The sequence below is a fragment of the Lissotriton vulgaris genome, chromosome 1_2, assembly GCF_964263255.1.
Source record: "Lissotriton vulgaris chromosome 1_2, aLisVul1.2, whole genome shotgun sequence".
NCBI classification, from domain to species: domain Eukaryota; kingdom Metazoa; phylum Chordata; class Amphibia; order Caudata; family Salamandridae; genus Lissotriton; species Lissotriton vulgaris.
Genome location: NC_141686.1, coordinates 282,582,680 through 282,605,040, shown reverse-complemented (window position 1 = coordinate 282,605,040; position 22,361 = coordinate 282,582,680). Strand labels below are relative to the sequence as shown.

Genomic DNA, 22,361 nt, shown 5'->3' with positions numbered 1-22,361 from the left:
TTATTCAGCAGCATTGTCAACAACAAACAAAGATTTTACTTTCCATGAAACTCGGGATGAAATCAAGAATAAAGTAAAGTAATGTGCAATTAACAGTCAGGAGCCCTTTGATAGTCTTTATCTCTGCTTCTGCCTCCCCTTTCTTCACTGTTCCTGCAGCAGAGACAAGTGCCTCCAGGCCACTTTTCTACTATTCTTTGATGCTTATTATTGCTTCTTGCGCTATTTTTTGCTAAGTTGATTGTTGCAGTGTATTTGCTTTACAACACAGACATGGGAATGTTTGTGGCTCCTTAGCGGCTGTCCCTTAACCAATTGTGAGTCTCAGCACTCAGGCCTACTGCGGTGAGGTCCTCCAACCACTAGAGGGCACTGTGGTGAACATGCATGGTCTCTTGAGCGAGCGCACTAATCTTTTGAGACCTGTCAGCGTGGCCGGCCAGGTGCTCCAGATGTTGCCCTGTGTTGCCCCTTACGCCCCTAACTGGGGTCTGTATAAAACGCGTGTATCGCTTTCTGAAGTTTGAGCTTCTTTCTGGCTAGACACCATCCAGTGGCTATTTTACCCCTACAATCCACATGGGTTCTAGTGATGTCCTGCAAGATCCACCATGCCATTGGCCCTTTGGGTCTACATATTCTGGCGGAGAGACCCCCAGCTCATTTTTATACCCTCCAAAGCTTACCTGGAAACTCCAGCACCTGTCTATCGCACTATTGGTTACCCACCAAGTCACTGCCCACCATGAGAGACGTGGAATAAACCTATAATGAGGAGGATGAGGTTACTTACCGCCCAACTGATGATCATTTTTGCAAGGTGATAGATGCCTCTGTCCTCAGAGCAGGTAATGCGGTAGCTCCCCTGGAACAGAAACTCCTGCAAAATACTAAGCGTTGCTTCAAACCCCTCCCAGGGACGGGAGATATCCTCGGGACACTGTGCCCGGTACCACCAGGGACTCCTGACCAACCTCTGCCTACACCCAAGTATAAAAGGAGTACATCCCCTCTTGTCGCCTCACCCAGTCCTCCCTGCCAGAATAACTCGTCTTCGGGATCTGATTCAAACAAGGACCTTGGGTCCCCCCATGGAGACCCTTGCCGACGCTACCTAGCGATGCTATGCCTACAGGGACCGACCCCCTCAGGACCATCCGCTATGTTGGAACCTGACCTACTCCTACACCCCCTGTAGGCGGAATAAGGTCACAATATTAGTCACAAGTAGCCCTTAAATAAGGAGCCTTCAGATAATGAGGTCTGCAACTGCCTCCGGGCAGAATGCCCCCCACCTGTCGCTGGGTGATAAGGTGGCATTAACCCAGGAAATAGACAACTGCATGAACACCTTCCTAGGGAAGTACATTTGTGACCCATAGAAGGGTATGAATAGGTCGTGATGGAGTTACCAGGACAAGCTCCTTGATCTCTCTGGCCCCCTAACTTACATTTTGGACACTGCGGAGGACACAAAGGTATCCAGCACCTTGATATTCCCGGAGGTATTTTCTGGGTGGGCCAGAGGGCCATCATCATTTTGAGGAATGCGACCTGTGCCATCTCCACAGAGAGGCACCAGTTGCTTCTCATATTGACCCTAAGCTAGGGGACCTCGCCACCTCAGAAGCTGGCCCCATTGCACAGGGAGGTTTGTTTGGTAACCTGTTCATTTGGGAACTAGTTTCTGGCAACATATAACTTTTGAACAAGGCCCAAGCATCTATTAAGCAATTTTTTTCCGCCCTGTGTTTTCAGCAGGGCAGGCCGCGGTAGGGGGCGCTCAGCTTGCAGCTTGCAATAAACAGCTCCTGTTACAGGCTACACCAACAAAAGGGGACTACCAGGACGCCTTCAAATTCGGCAACCAATATATCACAAGAGGGTACTAGAACACAGGGGCTCGCAAAGTGGCAACAGGGGTGGTTGCAATTATAGTTCCAATCAAGGTGAGTGTTCTGCTCTTCCCACACCACTGCCTGGGGTGCAGATTTCAGGGACCTGTCTACAATTGGGCGGCTCTCACCTCAGTCTCTTGGGTACTCCTAGCACCACTTCAAAATGGAAGGTATTCACCTGCTATGGGAATCTCTTTCAACACAATGAATGGATGGCGCGTCTCGACCTCAAGGATGCCTACTTGACTATTACAATCTTCCCTCTTCACCACAAATTCCTTCAATTCAAACGGCACGAACAGACATTCCAGTTCACCACACTTCCCGTTGGCTTGTTGTCCATCCTGTGGTGTTTTACTATGGTCATGCGTCCAGTGGTAGACTTTCTCAGGGCTCTGGGCATTCGGCTGATCGTCTACTTAGACAACCTTCTCCTCGTGGACCAGTGCCCACAGAAACTCACTGTGCACCTGCAGATGGCAGTCGTTCTTTTGGATTCTCTCTGCTTCATTATCAATCAACAGAGTCGACCCTTATTCCTACTCAGTTTCTGGTGTTCCTGCTAAGTGGATTGTCGCTATTCTGTAGCGGACTCGGTTCGGGCCACACTCCCTCAAAGAACATGAACAAAATCTGAGATGAAGTATGCCGCGCTGCGGACAAACCAGCCACCTCCCTTTGGCAAATCGCAAGAGTGGTGGGACTTCTGTCCTGCTTGATTCAGGCCATTTTCCCAGGCCCCCTTCACTATCTGGCCCTGTAATGCCTCAAAGCCTTCCACATCCGGAGGGCTCACCTATTCTCAGATGGGTCCACTTTCGGAGGAGGCTCCGGAAGAGAGCCAATAGTGGCTTACCCACATGGAGACAAGGAACCTGTGAGCAATTTTCTGTTTGCTTCCAGATCTAGACATCGAATCAGACGAAGGCAACGTGGGCTGGGGTGCGAGATGTGAGGAATTCTCTACCGAAGGACGATGGACATCTCACAAAAAATCCCTTCATATCAATATCCTAAAACTCTTGGCAGGCTCCTTCGCAGTCCAGTGCTGGACCATGAATCGTGTGAAATGCTGTGTCCTTTTCAAGATAGACAACATAGCAGCAGTGAGTTATATAAACCATCTATGTGGTACACAATTCAAAGCCCTCCCGGACCTGGTGAGACACTTTTGGGACTGCTGTCTTACGAATGAAGTTTCTGTGACGGCAGAGCACCTCCCGGGGATATCAAACCAAGTGGACAAGTGGCACTTCTGGCATATAAGTGCTTTCCTGAGTACTTTTGCATGCTTTTGCCTGGTTTTTCACTGTTTTCCACTTGCTTTCCCATTATCACTCCTGCCTGCCGCCTGTTTCCTGCCTTCCACCTAGGCCCGTCTACTTCCTCCCCGCACCCTTCCATTCTCCCAGGAGCAACTTAATGAAGGCAGCAGCACAGCAGACATTCACCAGAGATGCGCAAAAGTCTTACCCGACGGTGCCCAGCTCCAGGAACCCTGGATCTTTCATCCACTATGATACACCACTTTTGACCTACCAGCCCAGGACCCCGGACGCACCAACAACCCTGATGAACCATCACGCAAACAGCTCCAGCGCCTCATGGGTGATTATAAATGTTTGGTTGATTGAAGGTTAATTCATGATAGTTTAAATGCTTCAGCTGAAGTGTCATTCAGTGAGTCTTGTGTGCTGTGAAAGCGGAACCAGGCAGACATCTGAACAAGACTTCCTGCCAGGGTGCCTGCTTGGCTGAAAGAAATGCAAATGTATGCAACAAGTTAATCTGTAAATGTTAAGGGTAATCTGCAAATGTAAAGGATGCTTGGGAGCCGGTACTGACTTTAATTCATTGAATTTGTGATGACAAAGATTTATTCTTTTTGAGTGGTAGTGCAAGGAGTTAACAACTGAGCTGTGAAGTGTATGCTTTTAATTGTATTTATATAGCGCTTACAAACCCAGTAATGTAACAAAATTGCAATACGTAAAGTCTGGGTATTACTAAAATCTATACCAGGACTTTAAAAATGTATTTTAAAGAAACAAGTTAGACTATTATCTAAAGAAGACGACATCAAGGTCATAGAGACATCTAAGAGCAACATTGGGCTTAGTTAATTCGTTTCAATCAATCAATCAATCAGTGACACTTGTAGAGCGCGCTACATACCCGTAGGGTCTCAAGGCGCTGGGGGGGGGGGGGGGGGGGGGGGGGGCCGCTACTGCTCGAACAGCCAGGTCTTCAGCTTCTTCCTGAAGGAGAGGTGGTCTTGGGTCAGGCGCAGGTCGGGAGGGAGGGAGTTCCAGGTCTTGGCGGCCAGGTAGGAGAAGGACCTTCCTCCTGTAGTCGCTCTTCGGATGCGGGGGACGGCGGCGAGGGCGTGGTTGGCTGATCGGAGGTGGCGTTTGGGTGCGTAGAAGTTGATCCGGCTGTTGAGGTAGCTCGGGCCTTGGTCGTGTAGGGCTTTGTGTGCGTGGGTGAGGAGGCGGAAGGTGTGCGTGGGTGAGGAGGCGGAAGGTGTGCGTGGGTGAGGAGGCGGAAGGTGGATTCAGGATAAACTGAGACAGTCATACCTTGACTCAGTATTGAATAAAACAATTTTAAAGCAAATCTTGTTAGTCAGACTCATGGTAATTCTAATAAAAGACAAATATTTGCTGGAAAACACTAGAGGTGGGTACCACTTGCAGACTGTCACCAGCACGAGGAATCTATGGCTCATTTGGTTTGCATCGGCTATCGACTGAACTATGCACGTTGCACTTTATTGAAACCTCTGTTTTTATAAATCGGGCCTCGTACCTGCACAGATGCAATGAAACTTCTCTTTAATTTGGAGATTTCAATAGAACTGGCTAGACTAGCAAAATTTGCACACCATTTAAAAGAACTTAAAAGTAAAGACTCAGGCAAGAATTAGAGTTTTAAAACAGTTTTTAAATTAGTGTATATACATTTATTTAACTGCTTTTTTCTGCTGTACTATAGATTGGTTAAAAGAAATGATATAACTAAGTTTTTTCCCTGGTCCTTGTAATAATTTTAACTAATTTACTCATTTTGCAGTTCATTGTAACAATTTTAATTAATTGAAACAATAAAATAAATTCATTCATTCATTCATACTAAAATCTATATTTTGGGAGCACCATTTTAGCTTAAACCTTTTAGCGCATTTTGTAGCAGTATATTGCATACTGTGTGCAATGTACAGGATAAAACCTTTTTGTTTTTCATTTAAACTGCATGTTGTTCTATATGTAGCTACCCAATGGTGAAACACCAAAAAAACTCCCAGAATATTTTGTTGTTTTAGCCAAATCGTTGACCTTGCGCCCATTGAATGCAGTATCACAGTTCCCATACTTTTTTTTAAATTCACTTCAACCACTGCAGAAGGGGCATAGTGGTGGCACAAGATCACACTTGAGGTAGAGGGGGCACAGCAATGGGGATGAGTCCTGTACGGGTTTGGGTAGGATGGTGTAATGGGTCCAGGTCAGGGATAAACCTAACAGTCCTTGGGCTGCTGTTCGCTTAGGTCTGGAGAAAGTGTGATATAACATTTCTATGATCTGACCTCAAGAAAAGTTGCAACTAGGAAGCGGGACAGATAACAGCTCCTCTATTACAAACCGTAAAAGATTCAGGATTAAGAAAGGTTTGTTGGTAAGATGGCTATACAACGCAGAATTATGACAAGTACTACTGAAAATCCCAGAGGGAGAAAATGCCTGAATAGGCGCTTAGCCTTTTTGGTAGGTAGGGTTCCTCAAGGGGTTAATGGGTATGGGAAACACGGGGTGGTAGGGTGAGAAGGTCAGCTGGGGAGGGAGCACAGGGTGGCAGATAAAAAAAAGAAAAAAAATCTCTCATCTCACAGGTTATCTATACTATGTTGTAAAGGCTATTTGCTAAGCAGGGGAGGCAAGATGAAAAAACAAAATGAAGGTTCGTAACATTCAATTTATTTCTTGGAACATAAACGGCCTAAGATGTCCAAGACGACAGAGATTAATCTTTCAATATATAGAGATGCTGCCAGTACAGGTTTGTTTATTACAAGAAACACATTTAAGTCAAATAAAGTCTGAGAACATCTTTTCTAAACTTCCCTGGTTACAATGTTTTTGCCACTCTTGGCAATCGGTGCACTGCCGAGGGGTGGCATTATTGGTTAAGAAAGGTCTTAATTGAGAGATAAAATCGGTTTTAACAGACCAATCAGGAAGATCTGGAAGGGGAAAAAATCACATGTAGTTCTTTTTATGGTCCTAATGTGGACGACCCCTCTTTTTTGATTAAATTGCAAGATAATCTTATTTCAGCGTCGCCTCCAATGATTGTTGGAGGTGACTTTAACATCCGCCTTGACCCAGTCATGGATAGGTCCAATCGTAGTCGTGTTATCGGATCCCTTAAATCTAGAAGGGCTCTGAAGAATCTTCTCCTTAATATCAATATGGTGGATGTTTGGAGAGCAAAGATGGGGGGTTTACAGGGTTTTACTTGTCACAGTAAAAAAATACCACCATTTGGCAAGGATAGACTATGTCAACTAATAAAGAAGCCCTAGATAAGATCCAAAATATTTCTGTAGCACCTAGTCATCTCTCGGATCATGCCCTTTTACTCTTTACATTCTCCACAAGAAGAACATGTCTAAAGTCGAGGTGGATTCTGAATAGAGCCTACCTGATGGACACAATATTATCCAGGCAATAAAAGCAGCCTCAATTGAATTTTTTGCTTTTAATATGGGTTCTACCTCAATGGATCAAGTTTGGGACGCATATAAAGCTAATTTGAGAGGGGTGCTGGGTACCCAAATAAGAATTAAAAACAAGAAAAATGCCTAAGAACTGCAGTATCTTGAGTCAAGAATATCGGCCCTTGAAAGGGAAAGGAATCAAGTAATTCAGGAGAATCCCAGGGGCTTGCTGCAATTAGAAGAGGACCTTCAGAAAGCAAGACAAAAACTAAGGATCTTTCTTGATGGGAAATGTAAGGCCCAATGGCAAGCACGTAATATGGAAAATTTTGAGTATGGGGAGAGAGCTGGAGCATTGCTTGGTTGGAAAGCAAGAGTAGATTGAGCAAGAAATGATATAAATGAACTTATAGACAATCTGGGAACAAAATCTAGTAACCCTGTTGATATTCAGAATTTTCTTCAGGCTTTATTTACAACCCTATATAGTGTGGAAATAACACCTTCCCCAGAAGCAATTAGCTCATGGCTTAGGGATAAGTCCATGCCTGTCTTAACTAAAACAGCTAAAGAATCCCTGGAAGCACCCATCTCAGTGGAGGAGATAAAGGCTCAAATTAAGTGGGCAAAAAACAAAAAAGTAGCTGGCCCCAATTCCCTCCCCAATGAAATCTATACACTGTTAAGGGATGAGCTTTTCCTATTCTTCAGATTCTCTTCAACTCAATCTATTCCACTTTCGGGGTGGTTCCAAGATCTTGGAAAGAGGCTACAATAGTTTTAATATTGAAGCCAGGGAAAAATCCGTTGTTGGCTGACTCCTACCGACCAATCTCCCTGCTGAATGCCGACTATAACATTTTTATGGGTATTTTTGCAGGGAGGTTGGCAAAGCTTGTATCAAACCTAATTAATCCCGATCAGAAAGGGTTTATGGTGGGAAGGTTTATTAAGGAGCAAACCCAAATCTTGATTGGCAACATCGATTTGGCTGAGAGGAGGAACGACCCTTTAGCAGTAGTGGCACTGGATGCCGCTAAGGCATTTGACAGAGTGTGCTGGAGATACCTCCGGGGGATACTAGAGAGTGTGAGAATGGGTCAGATATTTGTGCAAACCTTAAAAAAATGTTACTCTGGGGCGTCAGCGAAAATCTTGGTAAATGGTTCCCTGATCCCGAGTTTTGAAATAAAGAGGGGAACAAGGCAGAGGTGCCCCCTGTCCCCTCTCTTATTCAATATTTACATCGAACCCCTGGCGCAGATGATCAGGTTGGATAACGACATCAGTCCATTTAAATCACAAGGGTATCTCTGCAAAATAGCTCTTTAGGCAGATGACGTTATTATATATAGAAGCGGTCCCAATATTGCCATTCCTCGGATCGAGACATTGCTGCTACACTGTCAGGTTATCTTGCCAACTCAGCTAAAACGGAGATTATGTGCTGGAACATAGTGTGCAGGGGTGGCTCTGAAAGTGGGAAGTTTAGGTATTTGGGGATTAAAATTGTAAAAGATCTAAAGAAAATCCCCCATGGTAAATCTGGCTAAGGTTGAAAAAGACAGAGTACCTCTTCGCAAGATGGAAAAATCTCCTGCTGTCTATCTATGTCTGGGTCAATTTAATAAAGATGACGTTCCTCCCCAAATTGACTTATCTGTTCAATACTATTACCCTTACTTTCAACAGAAAGCTATTAACAAAATCCAGGGCAAGATTGGAAGTTTTATATGGGGACAAAAAAGTGCAAGACTGTCATGGAAGAAACTGAGAAGGAAGCTTCTAAAAGGCGACTTGGCTCCACCAGATATTAACTGGTACTTAATGGCATTCCAGTTTAAAGGCACTAGGATGCTGCTTACAACACCAGCTAAATCTAAGTGGGGTAGTCTTTTGAGGGAAATGGCCATAGCAGAGGGAGACAATGGGCAAGGTCGATTCTTGTTTAAATTTGGGGTGCCCAGATTTTTTTACCGAGTACGCCTAAAGGTCTTGAAAGCCACCTTGTAAACGTGGTAAAGATTGAGGCGAATCTGGGGTTTAGGGTATTTCTCTAATCTAGCCCCAATATGGGATTCTCCTGGGACCCCAGAGTGCATGAAGGACAGCTTAGCGGCTCCATTAAAGGGGGCGGGGTTGCAGAAATGGTTGGAATTGGTAGATTTGAATGGTTTACTTCCCTGGGAATACTTATCGGCCAAGATTGGTCCCACCTTTTCAAGATTCAAATATATCCAATTGAGATCATGGTATGAAGCGGAAGAGGGTGAGATCAAAGGGAATTGGGATCTGGAACAGATTTTTTTAGATCTGCATCCAAGAAAAAAAAGAAATAGCCTATTGGTATGCAAAGCTGCTTGAGGTGGAAGATGGAGAGATCCCGCCCCAATCTGCTGAGTGGAATTCCCTCCCTCAGGCTTTTCCGGTAGAAGAAAGACTTGAATCTTCCCTCAAAATCTTATAAATATATAAAGCCAGTGAGACTAAAAAGGAATCACTTTTTTTGTGTTAAATAGGCTTTATTTTACTCCAGCCAAAATTTAGGAAGTTTGCTCCAATTCCGACTCCTAAATGCCACAGATGCAACACCGACAAGGCTGACGATCTTCATATGTTCTTAGACTGCCCAGAATTAATTGTATTTTGGAAAAGTGTGAGAAATATTGGTCGCAATTTTTTTTTTTTAAACAGATTTTATTGTCTGAACACACATGTTATGCCATCCAGAGTCTACTGCCATCATCTATAAATCAATCATAGCTTCAGCAATTTTAAGAAGGAAAGAGAAAATAACATAAAAAGGAGAACACAACCCCTCCCCCACCCCCATAAAGTCCCACCCCCCACTTGCGCCACTGCTTGTTCCGTTAACAACATAGTGTCCATATACAGAATTTGCCATGTCCATTAACGCACCAACCATGGTATCTCTTAGACCAGCATATCAGAGAGTCGGGAGGATAGCTTACTCAGGCGGCGGGTCCAGTTCCAGACCCCTATAGTCTGCCCACCGCTTCCAGATTTTATAATGCTTTCGAGGACATCCCCGGGCTGTAAATATGGGCTGTTCCAGACCCATACAGAATTCCATTCCATTCCATTTTTCCAGTCGGCTAGTGATGGGGCCTGGGGCGCCTTCCACGCCTTGGCGATATCGCGTTTCGCCAATGTAAAGCCTAGTAACATAAAGTGACGCTTATACCGGTTGCCTCCTACTCCAGCCATGACATACAATAAAGCTAACCTAGGGTCCCTATGGAGCTCCCAGGCCAGAACCTCATCCAGGCATCGATGCACCCCATCCCAGAATCTACGCAGCGCTAAACACTCCCATATCGTGTGCATCAGTGTACCGACATCCAACCCGCATCGGAGGCATTCGGGGGATGCCACCATACCCGCCCTCCACAAGCACTGTCGGGTGAAGTATGTGGGATGTAAGTAGCGGAACTGAATCAGTCGCAGGCGAGTGGAGATTGCCGTCCCCCTGGGACTCTCTAAGGCCTCTACCCAGTCTTCCTCGTCCAGGTCCCCCACGCCCTGTTCCCACGCAGTCTTAAGTCTAAGCAGGTCAGAAGAGCAATGACGTACAAGTGTTTGGTAGATACGTGATAGCTTCTTGTCAGGCAGTTCCCCCATGAAGAGCTTGGCTTCCAGAGGGCTGAACTCGGGGAGCTGTTCCAGACTCGCCAATGAGGGGGTCAGAGCGTGGCGGAACTGGATGCGGGGCATTCCGAATTCCTCCCGTAGATCTACAACAGATTTGAGGGTGTATCCCGAAACAACATCACCGATGGTAGAGATGCCAATCGCATCCCATCCCCGAAAGCCCATCAATGTATCCATCTGGGGCAATCGACAGTTGAGCCACAGGGGGGTTTCCCAGGTGAGCACATTCCATAAACCCATTCTACGCAGCGCCTGCCTCCACACACTAAAGACTACCTGCGTGATCGGGGGCAGGGCTCTCCGAAGCGGCGCAGAGTACAGCAGAGTATGCGAGGACGCCGTGCCCATCAAGAACCTCTCAACAGCATAGGCCGGGTCACCCCTATCGCCATACCACCAGTCGTTCAGCACCAACAGGTGTGCCGCTTGATAGTATGATAGCACATCCGACGTGGCTAGCCCCCGTATATGGCGATAGAAAGCACGTCCGCAATGCCACCCGCGCAATGCCCCCCTCCCACAGGAACCCACTCAGCGCCGAATTAAGTTGCTGGAACCTGCGGGGCGAGATCGCATGCGGGTGATTCTGCAGTTGGTACACCAGGCGCGGGAGTGCCACCATCTTAAAAATGGCAGACCTGCCAAGTATAGACAGCGGCATCCTAGTCCATACCTTCATGTCTTCGCGTGTGCGATCCCAGACCGGTTTAAGGTTGCGATCACGAGAGACAGCCGCATCCTCAGATAAATAAACTCCTAAATATTTCACCCCGTCTGTTGTCAACCGAAGGCCCGATGCCCAATCTCCAATGCTCTGGCGACCGCCCAGCGTCCAAAGCGTGGATTTGCCTGGGTTCATAAATAGGCCAGAGGTTTCACCACACATTTGTAGAATGCGCAGCAGCCGTGGCCCAGAGCGGTTCAGGTCAGTAAGAAAAAATAAAACATCGCCCGCGTATAGCGCAATTTTATCGGCGAGGCCCGTTGATCACAGAAACCCCTTTAGTTGGACGTCTATGCACACCCACGCTGCAAGAGGCTCCATAGCGAGCGCAAATAAATACGGGGACAGCCCTGCCGCGTCCCACGTTGGACTGGAAACAAGCGTGAGACCGCACCCCTGAAGCGCACCGAGGCCGTGAGATCTGTATACAGCAATTGGACATACGCCAAAAAGTGTGGGCCAAGGTTAAGACGTCGCAATAAGGCAAACAAATATGTCCAGCTCAGGGAGTCAAAGACCTTGTCCATGTCCGCTAGGAACAGCGCCGCCGCCTCCCCCAAACACATCCAGGCTGATATCGCGACCCAGGCCTGCCTGATATTATGGCGAGTAGTCCGTCGTGGCATAAAACCCGCCTGGTCCGGGTGGACCAGGTCCGTGATGTACGGCTTGAGCCTAGTGGCCAGGGCCTTATCCAGGATCTTGGCCTCCGTATTCAGTAGGGAGATCGGGCGATACGACGCATGGCTCTCCAGGGGCCTCTTAGGCTTAAGGAAAACCACCACCTCGGCATGTCGCCAGTCCAAAGGGAGCGCTCCGCTCTCGGACACCTCCTCCACAACCGGTCTGAGACGCGGGCCCAGCTGCACTGAAAACCGCCGGAAAAAGTCGCTAGGAAACCCGTTTGGGTCCGGTGCCTTGCCCGGATTCAGCTCGCCCAATGCCTCGCCTAATTCGTCATCTGTTATGGGCTGATCCAAGAGGTCCCGCACCTCATCCAAGACAGCTCTCTGGGGGAGATCATCTATAAAGCGCTGGACAACCTCGGCCTCCAGGCACTCCCGGGGCGCGTGCAGCCCCTCATAGTACCCTGCAAAGCTCTCTGCAATCGCAGCGGGTTCAAGTATGACGTCCCCGCTGGGGCACAGGATCTGGGGCAACGGCTGGGCGTGCAGGTAGCCTTGACACAGGCGGTGTAGCATCTTACACAATTTGTCGCCCCACTGGTAGATCCGACTACGGGTGGCCAGCCATGCCTGCCTCGCTTCGTCCATCAGCACTGTGGCGTACTGCTGTTGCGCCAGTACTAGCTGTCGTCTGGCAGGTCCACCACCCTCCTCCCGACCTCTGCGCTCCAAAGCCTCTAGTTCCGCCTCGCGCCGCACCAGGTCCCTCCGCTTCTCCTTCCGGGCCGCCGCGTACCAGGAAATATCCAAACCTCGCAATGTGGCCTTTAGGGCCTCCCAAAGGGTGGCCGGGGAGTCAACCGAGCCTATATTGGAGGTAATGTAATGATCTATTTCGACAGTCATGTGCGCCCTGTAGTCATCCTGCATCAAGTGCCAGGCCGACATACGCCACCGAAACAGCTGTTTGGCCGGACCTACACTAAATGTGACAGTTACTGGCGAGTGGTCAGAGAGCGCCCGCAGCAGTTTCTCTGCCGACAACACTCTACGGGCTTGTACCCTCGGGACAAAAATTGTATCCAGTCTGGAGAAGGAATCCCGCGCTGTGGAAAAGTATGTGTAGTCCCTACGTGGCCCATGTTTGTATCTCCAAGTGTCTACCCAGTCAAGGCCCGTGACTAATGCATGCAGTCTGGTGGCAGGTCCCTCCGCCCACCCGTCCTGAGCATCTGCCCCACCCCACCACCTATCGCAGCTCCTCTCCATCACGTCATTCCAGTCCCCCCCTATGATGGACAGAGTATCGGGGCATAGCACCCCAAAGGGACAAGAGCCTCTCCACCAGTGACCACTGTAGCGGCGGTGGGGCGTAAACACTACCAAGAGTCACTTTGTCACCTCCAACCTCACCCTGCACAAAGATGTATCTGCTCTGTGTGTCCGCCCAAATGCGTTGGTGTACATAGGGAACCCTACGATGTATTAGTACCGCAACTCCCCTGGAGCCCCTCGTAAAGCCGGCGTGGTATGCGTGCGTAAACCCAGATCGCTGGAGACCGTGCCTTCGTACGAAGCAGATGAGTTTCCTGCAGTGTCAGGACATCCACCCCTGCCCTTCTGGCGTACTGAAAGACCGCCCCCGTTTCACCTTGTCCAACATTCCCGTACATTCCAGCTCAGAAATCTTAACGATCAAGGGCCTACCTGCCCTCCCTCCCCATCAGCTGACATTTGAGTGAAATAGCATAGAAGGAACATGCGACTTCAAGGCACAGCCGGTGCAACACATGGCAATCAGCAAGCAGCGAAACATGCGCAAACAAACCCCCCACTTCCCTCCCCCAACATCCACTCCCCCATCCTCCCCCCACCCCGTACCTCCCAAACATGGAAGCACCTGTCGCGGTCGGATCGTAGCCAAGTCCCCAACGGGGGAACAAGAACCACCCCCTCCAATGGATCCCCATTCGCCAGCCCATATGAACTAGGCTGTCACTCCGTCCCACCCATTTAGACCGGTTGGGCTCCCAGCCCTGATCAACAGTGCATCTGAGCATCCGCTCCAACCATCCACAAAAACCTATGCCCAAATCCCCCTGCAGTCAAGGCACATCAGTCTGCTGTTCCTGCGCCGGGTCATCCCGGTGAGAGGCCGAGCCGGGGCACGAACCTCGGCTCGAGCGCGATCCCCTGCGGCGCCGACTCTGACTTCTGAGGCGCTCCCAGGCTATTCCACTCGAGGATGAGTCCGACTCTCCATCCCTGGCCGTGTTGACCCGAATCTTCACTGTTTCGTCCGTCCACTGGAAGACCTCCTCCGGTGTGTCAAAGAACAGAGTGCGGGACTTGTACACAGCCCTCCAACCATTGAGCTAGGAAGCGCTCCGCGTTATCCCCCTCGCAACCCTACGGGAAACCAACAAAGCGTAGGTTGTTCCGCCGAGCACGCCCTTCCGCATCTTAGACCCTCACAGACAGGCCCTTTTGTATCTTCTCCATGGCCGCGACTTTTTTCTTTAGCACGGACACATCACCCTCCACCTACGAAATGCAGGTCTCCGCACCAGTGATGCGCTCCACAGCGTTCCGTAAGTCCTGGCGGAGGAGGGTGACATCAGACCCAACCACCTCAATTTTGGCGTCTAGCATGTCCCTTGATTGCTGCCAACAATGCGGCGTTGTCGGGTACGGGCGCCTGCGACCCTCCAGAACCCACAACAGCCGTAAACTTGTCCATCGTCCCCTGCTTGCCCTGACCTCCTCCGGCTTCACCTCGCGTCATCTTCCAAGCAGAGAGCGCTTCAAGCAGCCTCTCTAGTCTTGCGACCCAGAGTCAGCAGCGCCGGCCAGCCAGGTGGCACAGTTGTTGTGAGGCGTTGATCGGGGTCCCGGGGTCCGCGCACACCTCTTGTTAGTGCTGACCCCCCACTCCGTTGGTCCGGCCACCAGCAATGCCACAGGCGGGAACGCGCGACTGGAGCCCACACCCAGCAATGCACAGGCTACTCCAGGGGCCCCCACACAACACCCCCTCCTCCGGTCTCCAGGCGTCGCAGGATGTCCCCCACCGGGGCCCGATTTAGCACCCGAGGCTTCCAGTCACCAGGCACACTCGACTCACAGCCACAGCGATGTCCCCCGCCAGGTCCCTCCGCCAGGTCCCACTCACTCTCCGCTCCACCGGGGTGCCCTCTGCTGCCTAGGATGTCCGCCCAGCTGCATCTCGCCGCGGGCCCACTCGAGGGCAGAGGGGCGCCTTAAGATGGCGGCCGCTGCCGCCAGCTGCCCCAGGGTTCCGGCTCTGCTCCTCCTGGCTGGGCACCGCTGTCCACTTCGCGGCCCCCCAGCGGGGGAGCACAGGGCAAGGTCTCTCTCTGCCCCCCAGATGGGCGCACCAGCCGCACTCTGGGAAACGACCACGGCCGGCAGCCGCTCTCCGCCCGGGTCACTGCTAAAATCGAGGTCCCGGCTTTGTAGGTCCCGCCGGCCTCACCACAGCATCGGATCACAGCTCATCCCCCGGAGCCGCCACAAGAAAACAGCCACCACCGACGCCAGTCCCGGCAGCAGTAAAGGATCAACGTGTGCCCTCGTGAATGCTCAGGGCCAGGATTATGGGTCAGGATAGAGTCAGGCTGGTCGGAGTTCGCGCTCTACACGACCGCCATGATCGCCGGCTAAGCCACGCCCCCCCCTGGTTGCAATTTTTAGCACAGATTTGGAAATGGACATCAATTTGGTCATTTTTGGTAAGAACGACTCCACAGCTGAGGTGCTCTCCCAGTCGGACAAAGGCCTATTAATGTATTTGATAATCATAGCCAGGAGAGAAATATATTTAAGGTGGAAAGACCCGACCCCCCCAATACAGAAAGCTGGGTAAAAGCCATATTAAACATCGATCACAGGGAGCATGGAGACAGGCCAACATCTGGTCCCCCCTTTTGGACTAGGGTCAATATTTACATCTGATAAACTGCTAACACAAAAGGTGGCGGTTTCCCGGTCCAATGATTACACCTGACCTCAACCACAAGAGGTAGCCCGGGGGAGTGGATCTATGCAGTGAGTCGAAGGGCGCCCAGATTGATCACAGACGGCTTGCTAAACCTGCTCAGATCCAAGGTGAGATGAGGACTTATTAAAAAAAAAAAAAGAAGAAAAAAATAAATAAAAATTGTTTCAAAGTAGAAAACACTTCTGGGGAAGCAATGCTAGTGCATTGTATGTTCTGGTTTTTATCCCACCCTTGTCGCTAGCCTGAATTTACAAATCATAGCACAAATATTCCAAGTTAAGAAACTGAGTGTTCCGGACGTGTAGTCACTATGCAAGCGCCCCAGCGTTGAAACAAACAAGCAGGAATTTAAAAGAATGGGTGGGTTGGGTTGGGTTGACGACGACAATGTTTTGATGCAACCAATTACAGCAGCTGTATTGTGCATTGTATGTATTCTGTAATTTTCTAAAACAGAAAATAACAAGCATTTGCAATATGTCTCACATTACTTAAAGTTTGAGCTATTTATGTTGCATTAATTAGAACGCCAATTGCTCAAACTTTTAGTAATGCGACACTGCGCAGGTTCCCAGTGGTGCATGGAGGCGGGTGATTCCGAAGGTGGCCACTTCTACTTGCCTGTCTCTTTGAGTGCAGGTAGCAAGGGTTGCGGTGGCAGACAGGGCGCGGGTGTGTGTGAGGGGGGAGGAGGTGAAATGGCTGCCTGAGGCGATTGTTTTTGTTTCGGTGGAGCAGATTACACGGAGAGATCATTTGTGTCAGGCAACGCGCCGCCGCTGCCTAGACATATCAGGTGCTGTAACACTAGCCCACCATGGTGGACAGCAGCCTCCACACCCCCACCAGCTGAGTGGAAAGCGGGGTGAGTGCTCTCTGCTGTTGACAAAAGGGGTTGTGCGTTTGCACGTTACACTGGAACAGATAGATATCTCTATTGCTGGGGTCCGGAGGATCCACAGGAAAGGAGATTGGTTCAGAATGTGTCATGGGTCGGAACTTATTGTGTACTTGCTAGACTGTGGGTTTTTGTTAGGGCGCAGGCACTATGTGTGTATGCGCTGCCTGTATGTGAATGGATAGTTTATAATGTTTGTTCTTTGTCTACTGTTGAATGGGCCATGTCTTCTTGGGTCGGACTGCAGGAGTGGGGCTGCCCACACTCCTGGCACAGCTGTCAGCCTTGGGTAGCTGAAACGGGGAGGGGGGTCGGTGGCAGCAGATGTTTGGTACCCTGTTGCCACGTCCTGTGACTTCAGGGGGAGGTGGCGCTGCAGGCTCCGTGGGGAGCCCTCCAGAAACAGTTCGTTAGAGTAGCATTTTCTACGTAGGTGGGTTGCCATGGCAAAGGAATATAGCATTGCATGTAGAAGTGATCGAAGGGTACAGGTCGGTGTACCACAATATGACAAAGTCTCATCGAAATAAAAAATAAAGTATATTTAACATTTTTAAGGTTTCCCCATTAATATAGCACTGCCTTCACCAGAAAGACAAACAAGCGGCAGGGAAAGCGTTTGTTTTCACTTCCGATTGAAAAAAAGAAAAAGCCAGCAAATGGGGCGTGGGCCACTGCGAGCCATGGCCTATTGGTGTCTTTTACTCGCACCAAGCGCTTTTAAGACACAAATAGGCCATGGGCGGAGCAATGCGCCCGCCTGTAGCCTATTGCGTGCAGTCTTTCATTAAAAGACGCACGGAAAGGCCAATAGCTGCCCACAAAAGGAAAAGCATACGCATGAGTGTGTGCGATTCCTAGGGCAGCTTCCAAACCCAGTTTTTCACCTACTAAAGAACTCGCGCTGCACGAGCACTGCTGTGTAGTGCAACGCAGGGCGCGAGCCTTAAAAATAGGGGTTAGACAGGGGTGCGTGTTGGCTCCAACACTCTTTTCTTTGTTTGTAAACGGTGTCGTCTCTTTCTTACTTGAAGTTGATGCAGATGCCCCGGTCCTAGCAGGCGATAAAGTGCCCACCTTACTTTTCGCAGACGACACCTTGCTGGTTTCAAAAACTCCTGTGGGCCTGCAGAAATTGTTGAATCGCTTTAGCCTGTTCTGTAAACTTAGAGGCTTAGTCATTAATACCACCAAAACTAAGCTCCTCTATTTCAACCCAAGTAAGTCCTCCAGGTCCACCCTATACCTTGATGGAGAACCTCTGGAGCGCATAAAAGAATTCGATTATTTGGGAATCAGAATCTCTCACAATCTGAAGTGGCAGCCCCATATCGATAAAATGCTTTTGAACCACAAAAGGGTGATCGGTGTTCTGGGGCGGGAACACCGCATGTCCATCTCTAAGCCTATCGCCCCAGCCCTTGATATATATGCTGCAAAGGCTGTGGGCAGCGCACTTTATGGTGCCGAGCTGTGGGGCTTTGAATGTATCAGTGCACTTACTACCTCTGAAAACAAGTTTTTTAGAGAGCTAGCATCCCTCCCGCTGGGTACCCCTATCAAACCACTATTGAGTGACTTGGGACGCCGCCCTATCCGGGATTTAGCTAGGCTTCGACCTCTTTTATATTGGGCCAGGTTATGGCGGACACCCGAGCTCTCCAAATATCTTGATGGTTTGCTAGAGGTTATGAACCTTAATGGTTCCCATAAAGTTAGTTGGATCCATAACATTAAGAAGCTTCTGAGTGACGTTGGCTTGTCAACTGGATGGGAGCGAGGAGCTTCCGTACCCAAGCTTGAACTCAAGCGAGTCTACTGGAACTGGGTGGATGAGCAAGATCTAAGGGACCCCAACCAGGGTAGGCTGACTGAGGAGTTTAATCAGCACAAAATCGAGCCTCGTTGGGAGCCCTACCTGGACTTTATCGCAAAACCAAGGGATAGATCTTTGTTCATCCAGTTCAGGCTGGGAAACTTACCTCTACATGATTACACCAGTAAATGGAAGCCCCCGTATCAAACCTAGTCTGAGTGCCCTACCTGTAGTGGTGTTATTGAAACTATTGCCCATGTCTTTTTTGTGTGTCCGGCATATGTAAAGCCTAGGCAGAGATGGCTAAAACCCACATGTCTATTGCTCGGCACCAGGAGTCATTCCGCAGCCTTGAGAATATTTAAAACAGACACCAGCACACGCCTAGTCTGTGGGGTTGCTAAATTCCTGAGCTGGGCCTGGGTAATAAGAGCAAAATCTTTGTGATGTAATCACTTTTTAACTAATCATTCTTAATTTTTACCTTTACAAAGCTTCTACTGTTTAATATGCTTCTTAATCTATTTATTGTAATATGGATGTTTTTTTACTGTTATTAACTCTGTAAATTGTAGTGACCAATGAATTATGGTCTCTTGTTTTTATCTTGTCTATGTGCTTTTATGAAAACACATGTTTATCGAAATAAAGCTTTGAATTGAATTGAAAAAAAAATAAATACATTTGAAGGAACAAAAAAAAAACCAACAACAACAAAAAAAAAAAAGAATCTGAGTGTTTAGGGGTCAAGACAATGCCAGCCTGCCAACGAATAAAGTGTAAAGCTTGAAGAGTTGGGTTGTTCTAGGATGCAGGCTCAGATAGTTAAGTATCAGAGTCAGCTTTCAAGCACATCATTTTTACACAGCCCCAAAGCCTCCCTTAATCACAAGACCTCGTGTGTACAAACCTACCACAACAAATCCATTTGAAAGAAAAGGAAGCACATTTGACTAATCTACTAACTCTAATCTTGGGTCACGGAGTAGTATGCAACTCGATGCAAAGCGCTTCAACGCCTCGTCAGGCGTAGTAAACTCTACATAAATGCAATTTAAAATGACAATAAAGGTCAATTGACACATCTGCATCATCCTAAGTACATTTCCTTCCCATCGATGGAAGTCAATATGATCACAGTGTCAAAGGAACAGGCTTCACTATCTAGGGGAGCTGAGAAGCATCTCTAACCCTGGCATTCACTGGGCAGAAGGCTCACCCCCTCAGCCACTGGCCCTCGCCTGCATGCTCCATAGAGTTCGGGCCTTTACCTGATCTGCATGCTTACGGATTCTCCGGCCCTCACCTGCATGCGCCATGATAGTGGTCAGGCCCTCACCTGCATACCCCCGGCCCTCACCTGCATGCTCCATGATAGTGCATACCCCCTGCTCCTCCTGCCCTCACCTGCATGCTCCCGGATGCCCTGGGTTGTCTCTCGTCCTCCCTCCAGGTACTTTCTCTGTCGCAAGCTTCTCTAGCGCTCACGGCAACATAGAAGACGGACAAGCCCACTTCGGCATGAAGCAGTTGTCGCGGCCGCCATGTTGAAATGTCCTGACACTACTTACTATCCGTGCGAGTTGCAGGTGCAAGTGCTGCGTTTGAACTCGGCACGGGTCATTTCTAGACGTAGCTAATATTTATCAGTAAAACGAATACTGCTGTACTGATCTGTTCGTTATGCACCCTACCCTTTGTATTAGTCTTAGTGTCTGAATAAGGCGTATGACAAAAAATTGCAAAACTGCGCACTCATTCAAAGTAACATCGTGGGGACAGCGGGGAATCAAGAGGCTGTACGAAGATGAGGTTGACGCCTCTGAAAAAAGGTTTTCAGAGAGTGATGAAGACCACTGTTTCCGAATGTTTACCGCGTAATCACCTCCTCACTTAAAACAGTCTGTATTATGGAAGTAAACGAAGGACTATATGATTGTATCTGTGCTCGCGGCAGCCATAATGGAATGGTCTAGGCCTGGCATTAATTCTTCTTGAGCACGCTCTGAGGGATAAAAATAGATAGGTGTGCTCCTTCCTCTTTCCCGCATCTGCATAAAACATTCCCTGGTCTCTTTTTGCCGCCTTTGTATCTGCCTATGAGGGGTAAATACGGCTGGAAGATCTGGACCGCTGCCTGTCAGATCAACTAGACTACTTCCGGGTCAAGAGAGCAAGTCCTGGGTTAGAGGTGAAAGAGCGGCGGAGGTACGAAGTGCACGGGACTCCAGAGAGAGCAGTGCAGCTGGTGGTGCTGCGAGGCGGGGGAGGCAGGCAGGTCAAATGAGAGCCTGCAGGGAAGAGGAGCAGTCACCCAGAGGAATGGCCAGATAGGGGAGGGCAGAGAGCGGGCTGTCCTGCAGGTGAAAGGCAATATAGTGGACCTCAGCCAGGGGAAATAGAGGGGTGCGCCTGGGAACAGAGGTTTGGGGGTTTGGCACAGCCCACCAAAGAAAGGGCCCCACTTGGACCCAGAGAGAAGGTTCAGGCGCTCCTGAGAGAGGTGACAGTGGCCCTGAGAGGGCGAACCCTGAGTGAGACAGTAACAGAAATTAGAGTCCTGGATTCCCAAGAGAGGGCTCTGTGACCAGCGTGAGTGAGAGCGCCTCGGGTCAGCCAGAGACAAGCCACCTCCAGCAGGGACTGTAAGAGACAGTCTAAGGAGACGAGGACCCAGGGAGAGACAGACGCACCACTGAGGCCACAGAGGACTGATTGTCAAGGGAAGAGACCCTGCTAAGGGGGCAGCAGAGCGGAGGAGCACACTACGGACGTGTCAGACAACTGCTGGTGCACGGGGAGAGAGGAAGGGCGGGTCTTTGTGTCCGGGCTCGTGACAAGCTGATGACTTGGTAGTGCACTTACGTAACTACATATATCCCAAGCTTCAGCAGCTCAGATAACTGTCCTCAGCCAGTGGGATCCGTACAGTCTGCCCTGATCTCAATGCAGGGTTCAGTCTTCTGTTTGGAAAGAGTTAAACCGATCTAAAACGTCAATCACCACAGGAAAAAAAGTGCACGCGTATTACTCTATGAAAATTAGTTAGAAATTAAAGTTGTGTTTTAGTGCCACGATCCAGACAGGCAAAAAGCAGACAGTTACAAACGAGATCAATCACCCTGACCCAAAGGAAGAGGAAACCCCACCAGAGAAATCCATCGACACTCTCCTGTGACCTTACATAAGAGACCCCTGCCTGCTCCAAAGAGGGATTTCCAGTCATTAAAGATGGGAGATCTGTTCTAAAACCGATCCTTGTTTCTATCCGAACATTGGGTGGCCGAAGCCCTCTCCAGGTGTAGGCACTGACATTGGAGAGAAACGACCAGGGTCCATCCCTAGGACTGACACTGTGCCGGACAGAACACAGGGTGACCTCAACCTCTCCAAGGTGTGAATCTGTTACCACCCGAGGAGGCTTTAGACCGGTTCTCTGCGCAGAGAGGTACCCCGCTGCACACTGAGAGGGGATGAAGCGTTGGACATGGAGGAGAGAGGACCAGAGGCGGAGGTACATTTATGGCGCCCAGTACTCTTTCATTTATTACATTCCCTTTTTAGGTCTCGCCTGAGCCAGCGCATGCGCTGGTCTGGTGAGACATTTAGTGAGTGGGCTTTAGAAATCTGACCACAAGCTTTTGCTGGCCTAGAGAGTGCGGTTACGCGCACAGTAACACACATTTCTCGCATCGTTCGATCAGCCTCCATCTGCCTTCCTCTCTCTTGCTCTCCCAAGTGTGCGCTTCAACGCTCCTCCCCCACCACAGAGCACGCCCCGCTCCTCCCGCTGGCTGCTGCTGCTCCCGGCGCCATCTGGCTTTCCTCTCTTGTTTACATTTGCTGTTCAAGTTGCCTGCTCCACTCTCTTTCTACCCGCTGTCTCGTGTCTCACTCTTTCTCCCCTCACAGACGGGTCCCTGCAGTTTGCCCTCGCCACCCACCACCCCTGTTCCCTAACACTCTCCAGATGGGCGAATGCTTGTTTT

At 49.4% G+C, this 22,361-nt stretch overlaps 2 protein-coding genes across 8 annotated transcripts in view; one reads left to right on the top strand and one right to left on the bottom strand.

Annotated features, from left to right (window-relative positions):
- MED8 (mediator complex subunit 8) overlaps window positions 1–19,850 on the bottom strand; it is a 60,859-nt gene extending 41,009 nt beyond the window's left edge. Inside the window, exon 1 of the mRNA XM_086953220.1 lies at window positions 19,780–19,850. Within this exon, the coding sequence (XP_086809346.1) occupies window positions 19,780–19,785 (6 nt within the window). The 5' untranslated portion in view covers window positions 19,786–19,850. The remainder of the gene's footprint in view (window positions 1–19,779) is intronic.
- Window positions 19,851–20,587: 737 nt separating this feature from the next.
- SZT2 (SZT2 subunit of KICSTOR complex) overlaps window positions 20,588–22,361 on the top strand; it is a 1,033,029-nt gene continuing 1,031,255 nt past the window's right edge. For all 7 annotated transcript variants that reach the window (XM_086953216.1, XM_086953214.1, XM_086953218.1 and 4 more), the window contains exon 1: window positions 20,588–21,886. In XM_086953216.1, the coding sequence (XP_086809342.1) occupies window positions 21,860–21,886 (27 nt within the window). In that variant the 5' untranslated portion in view covers window positions 20,588–21,859. The remainder of the gene's footprint in view (window positions 21,887–22,361) is intronic.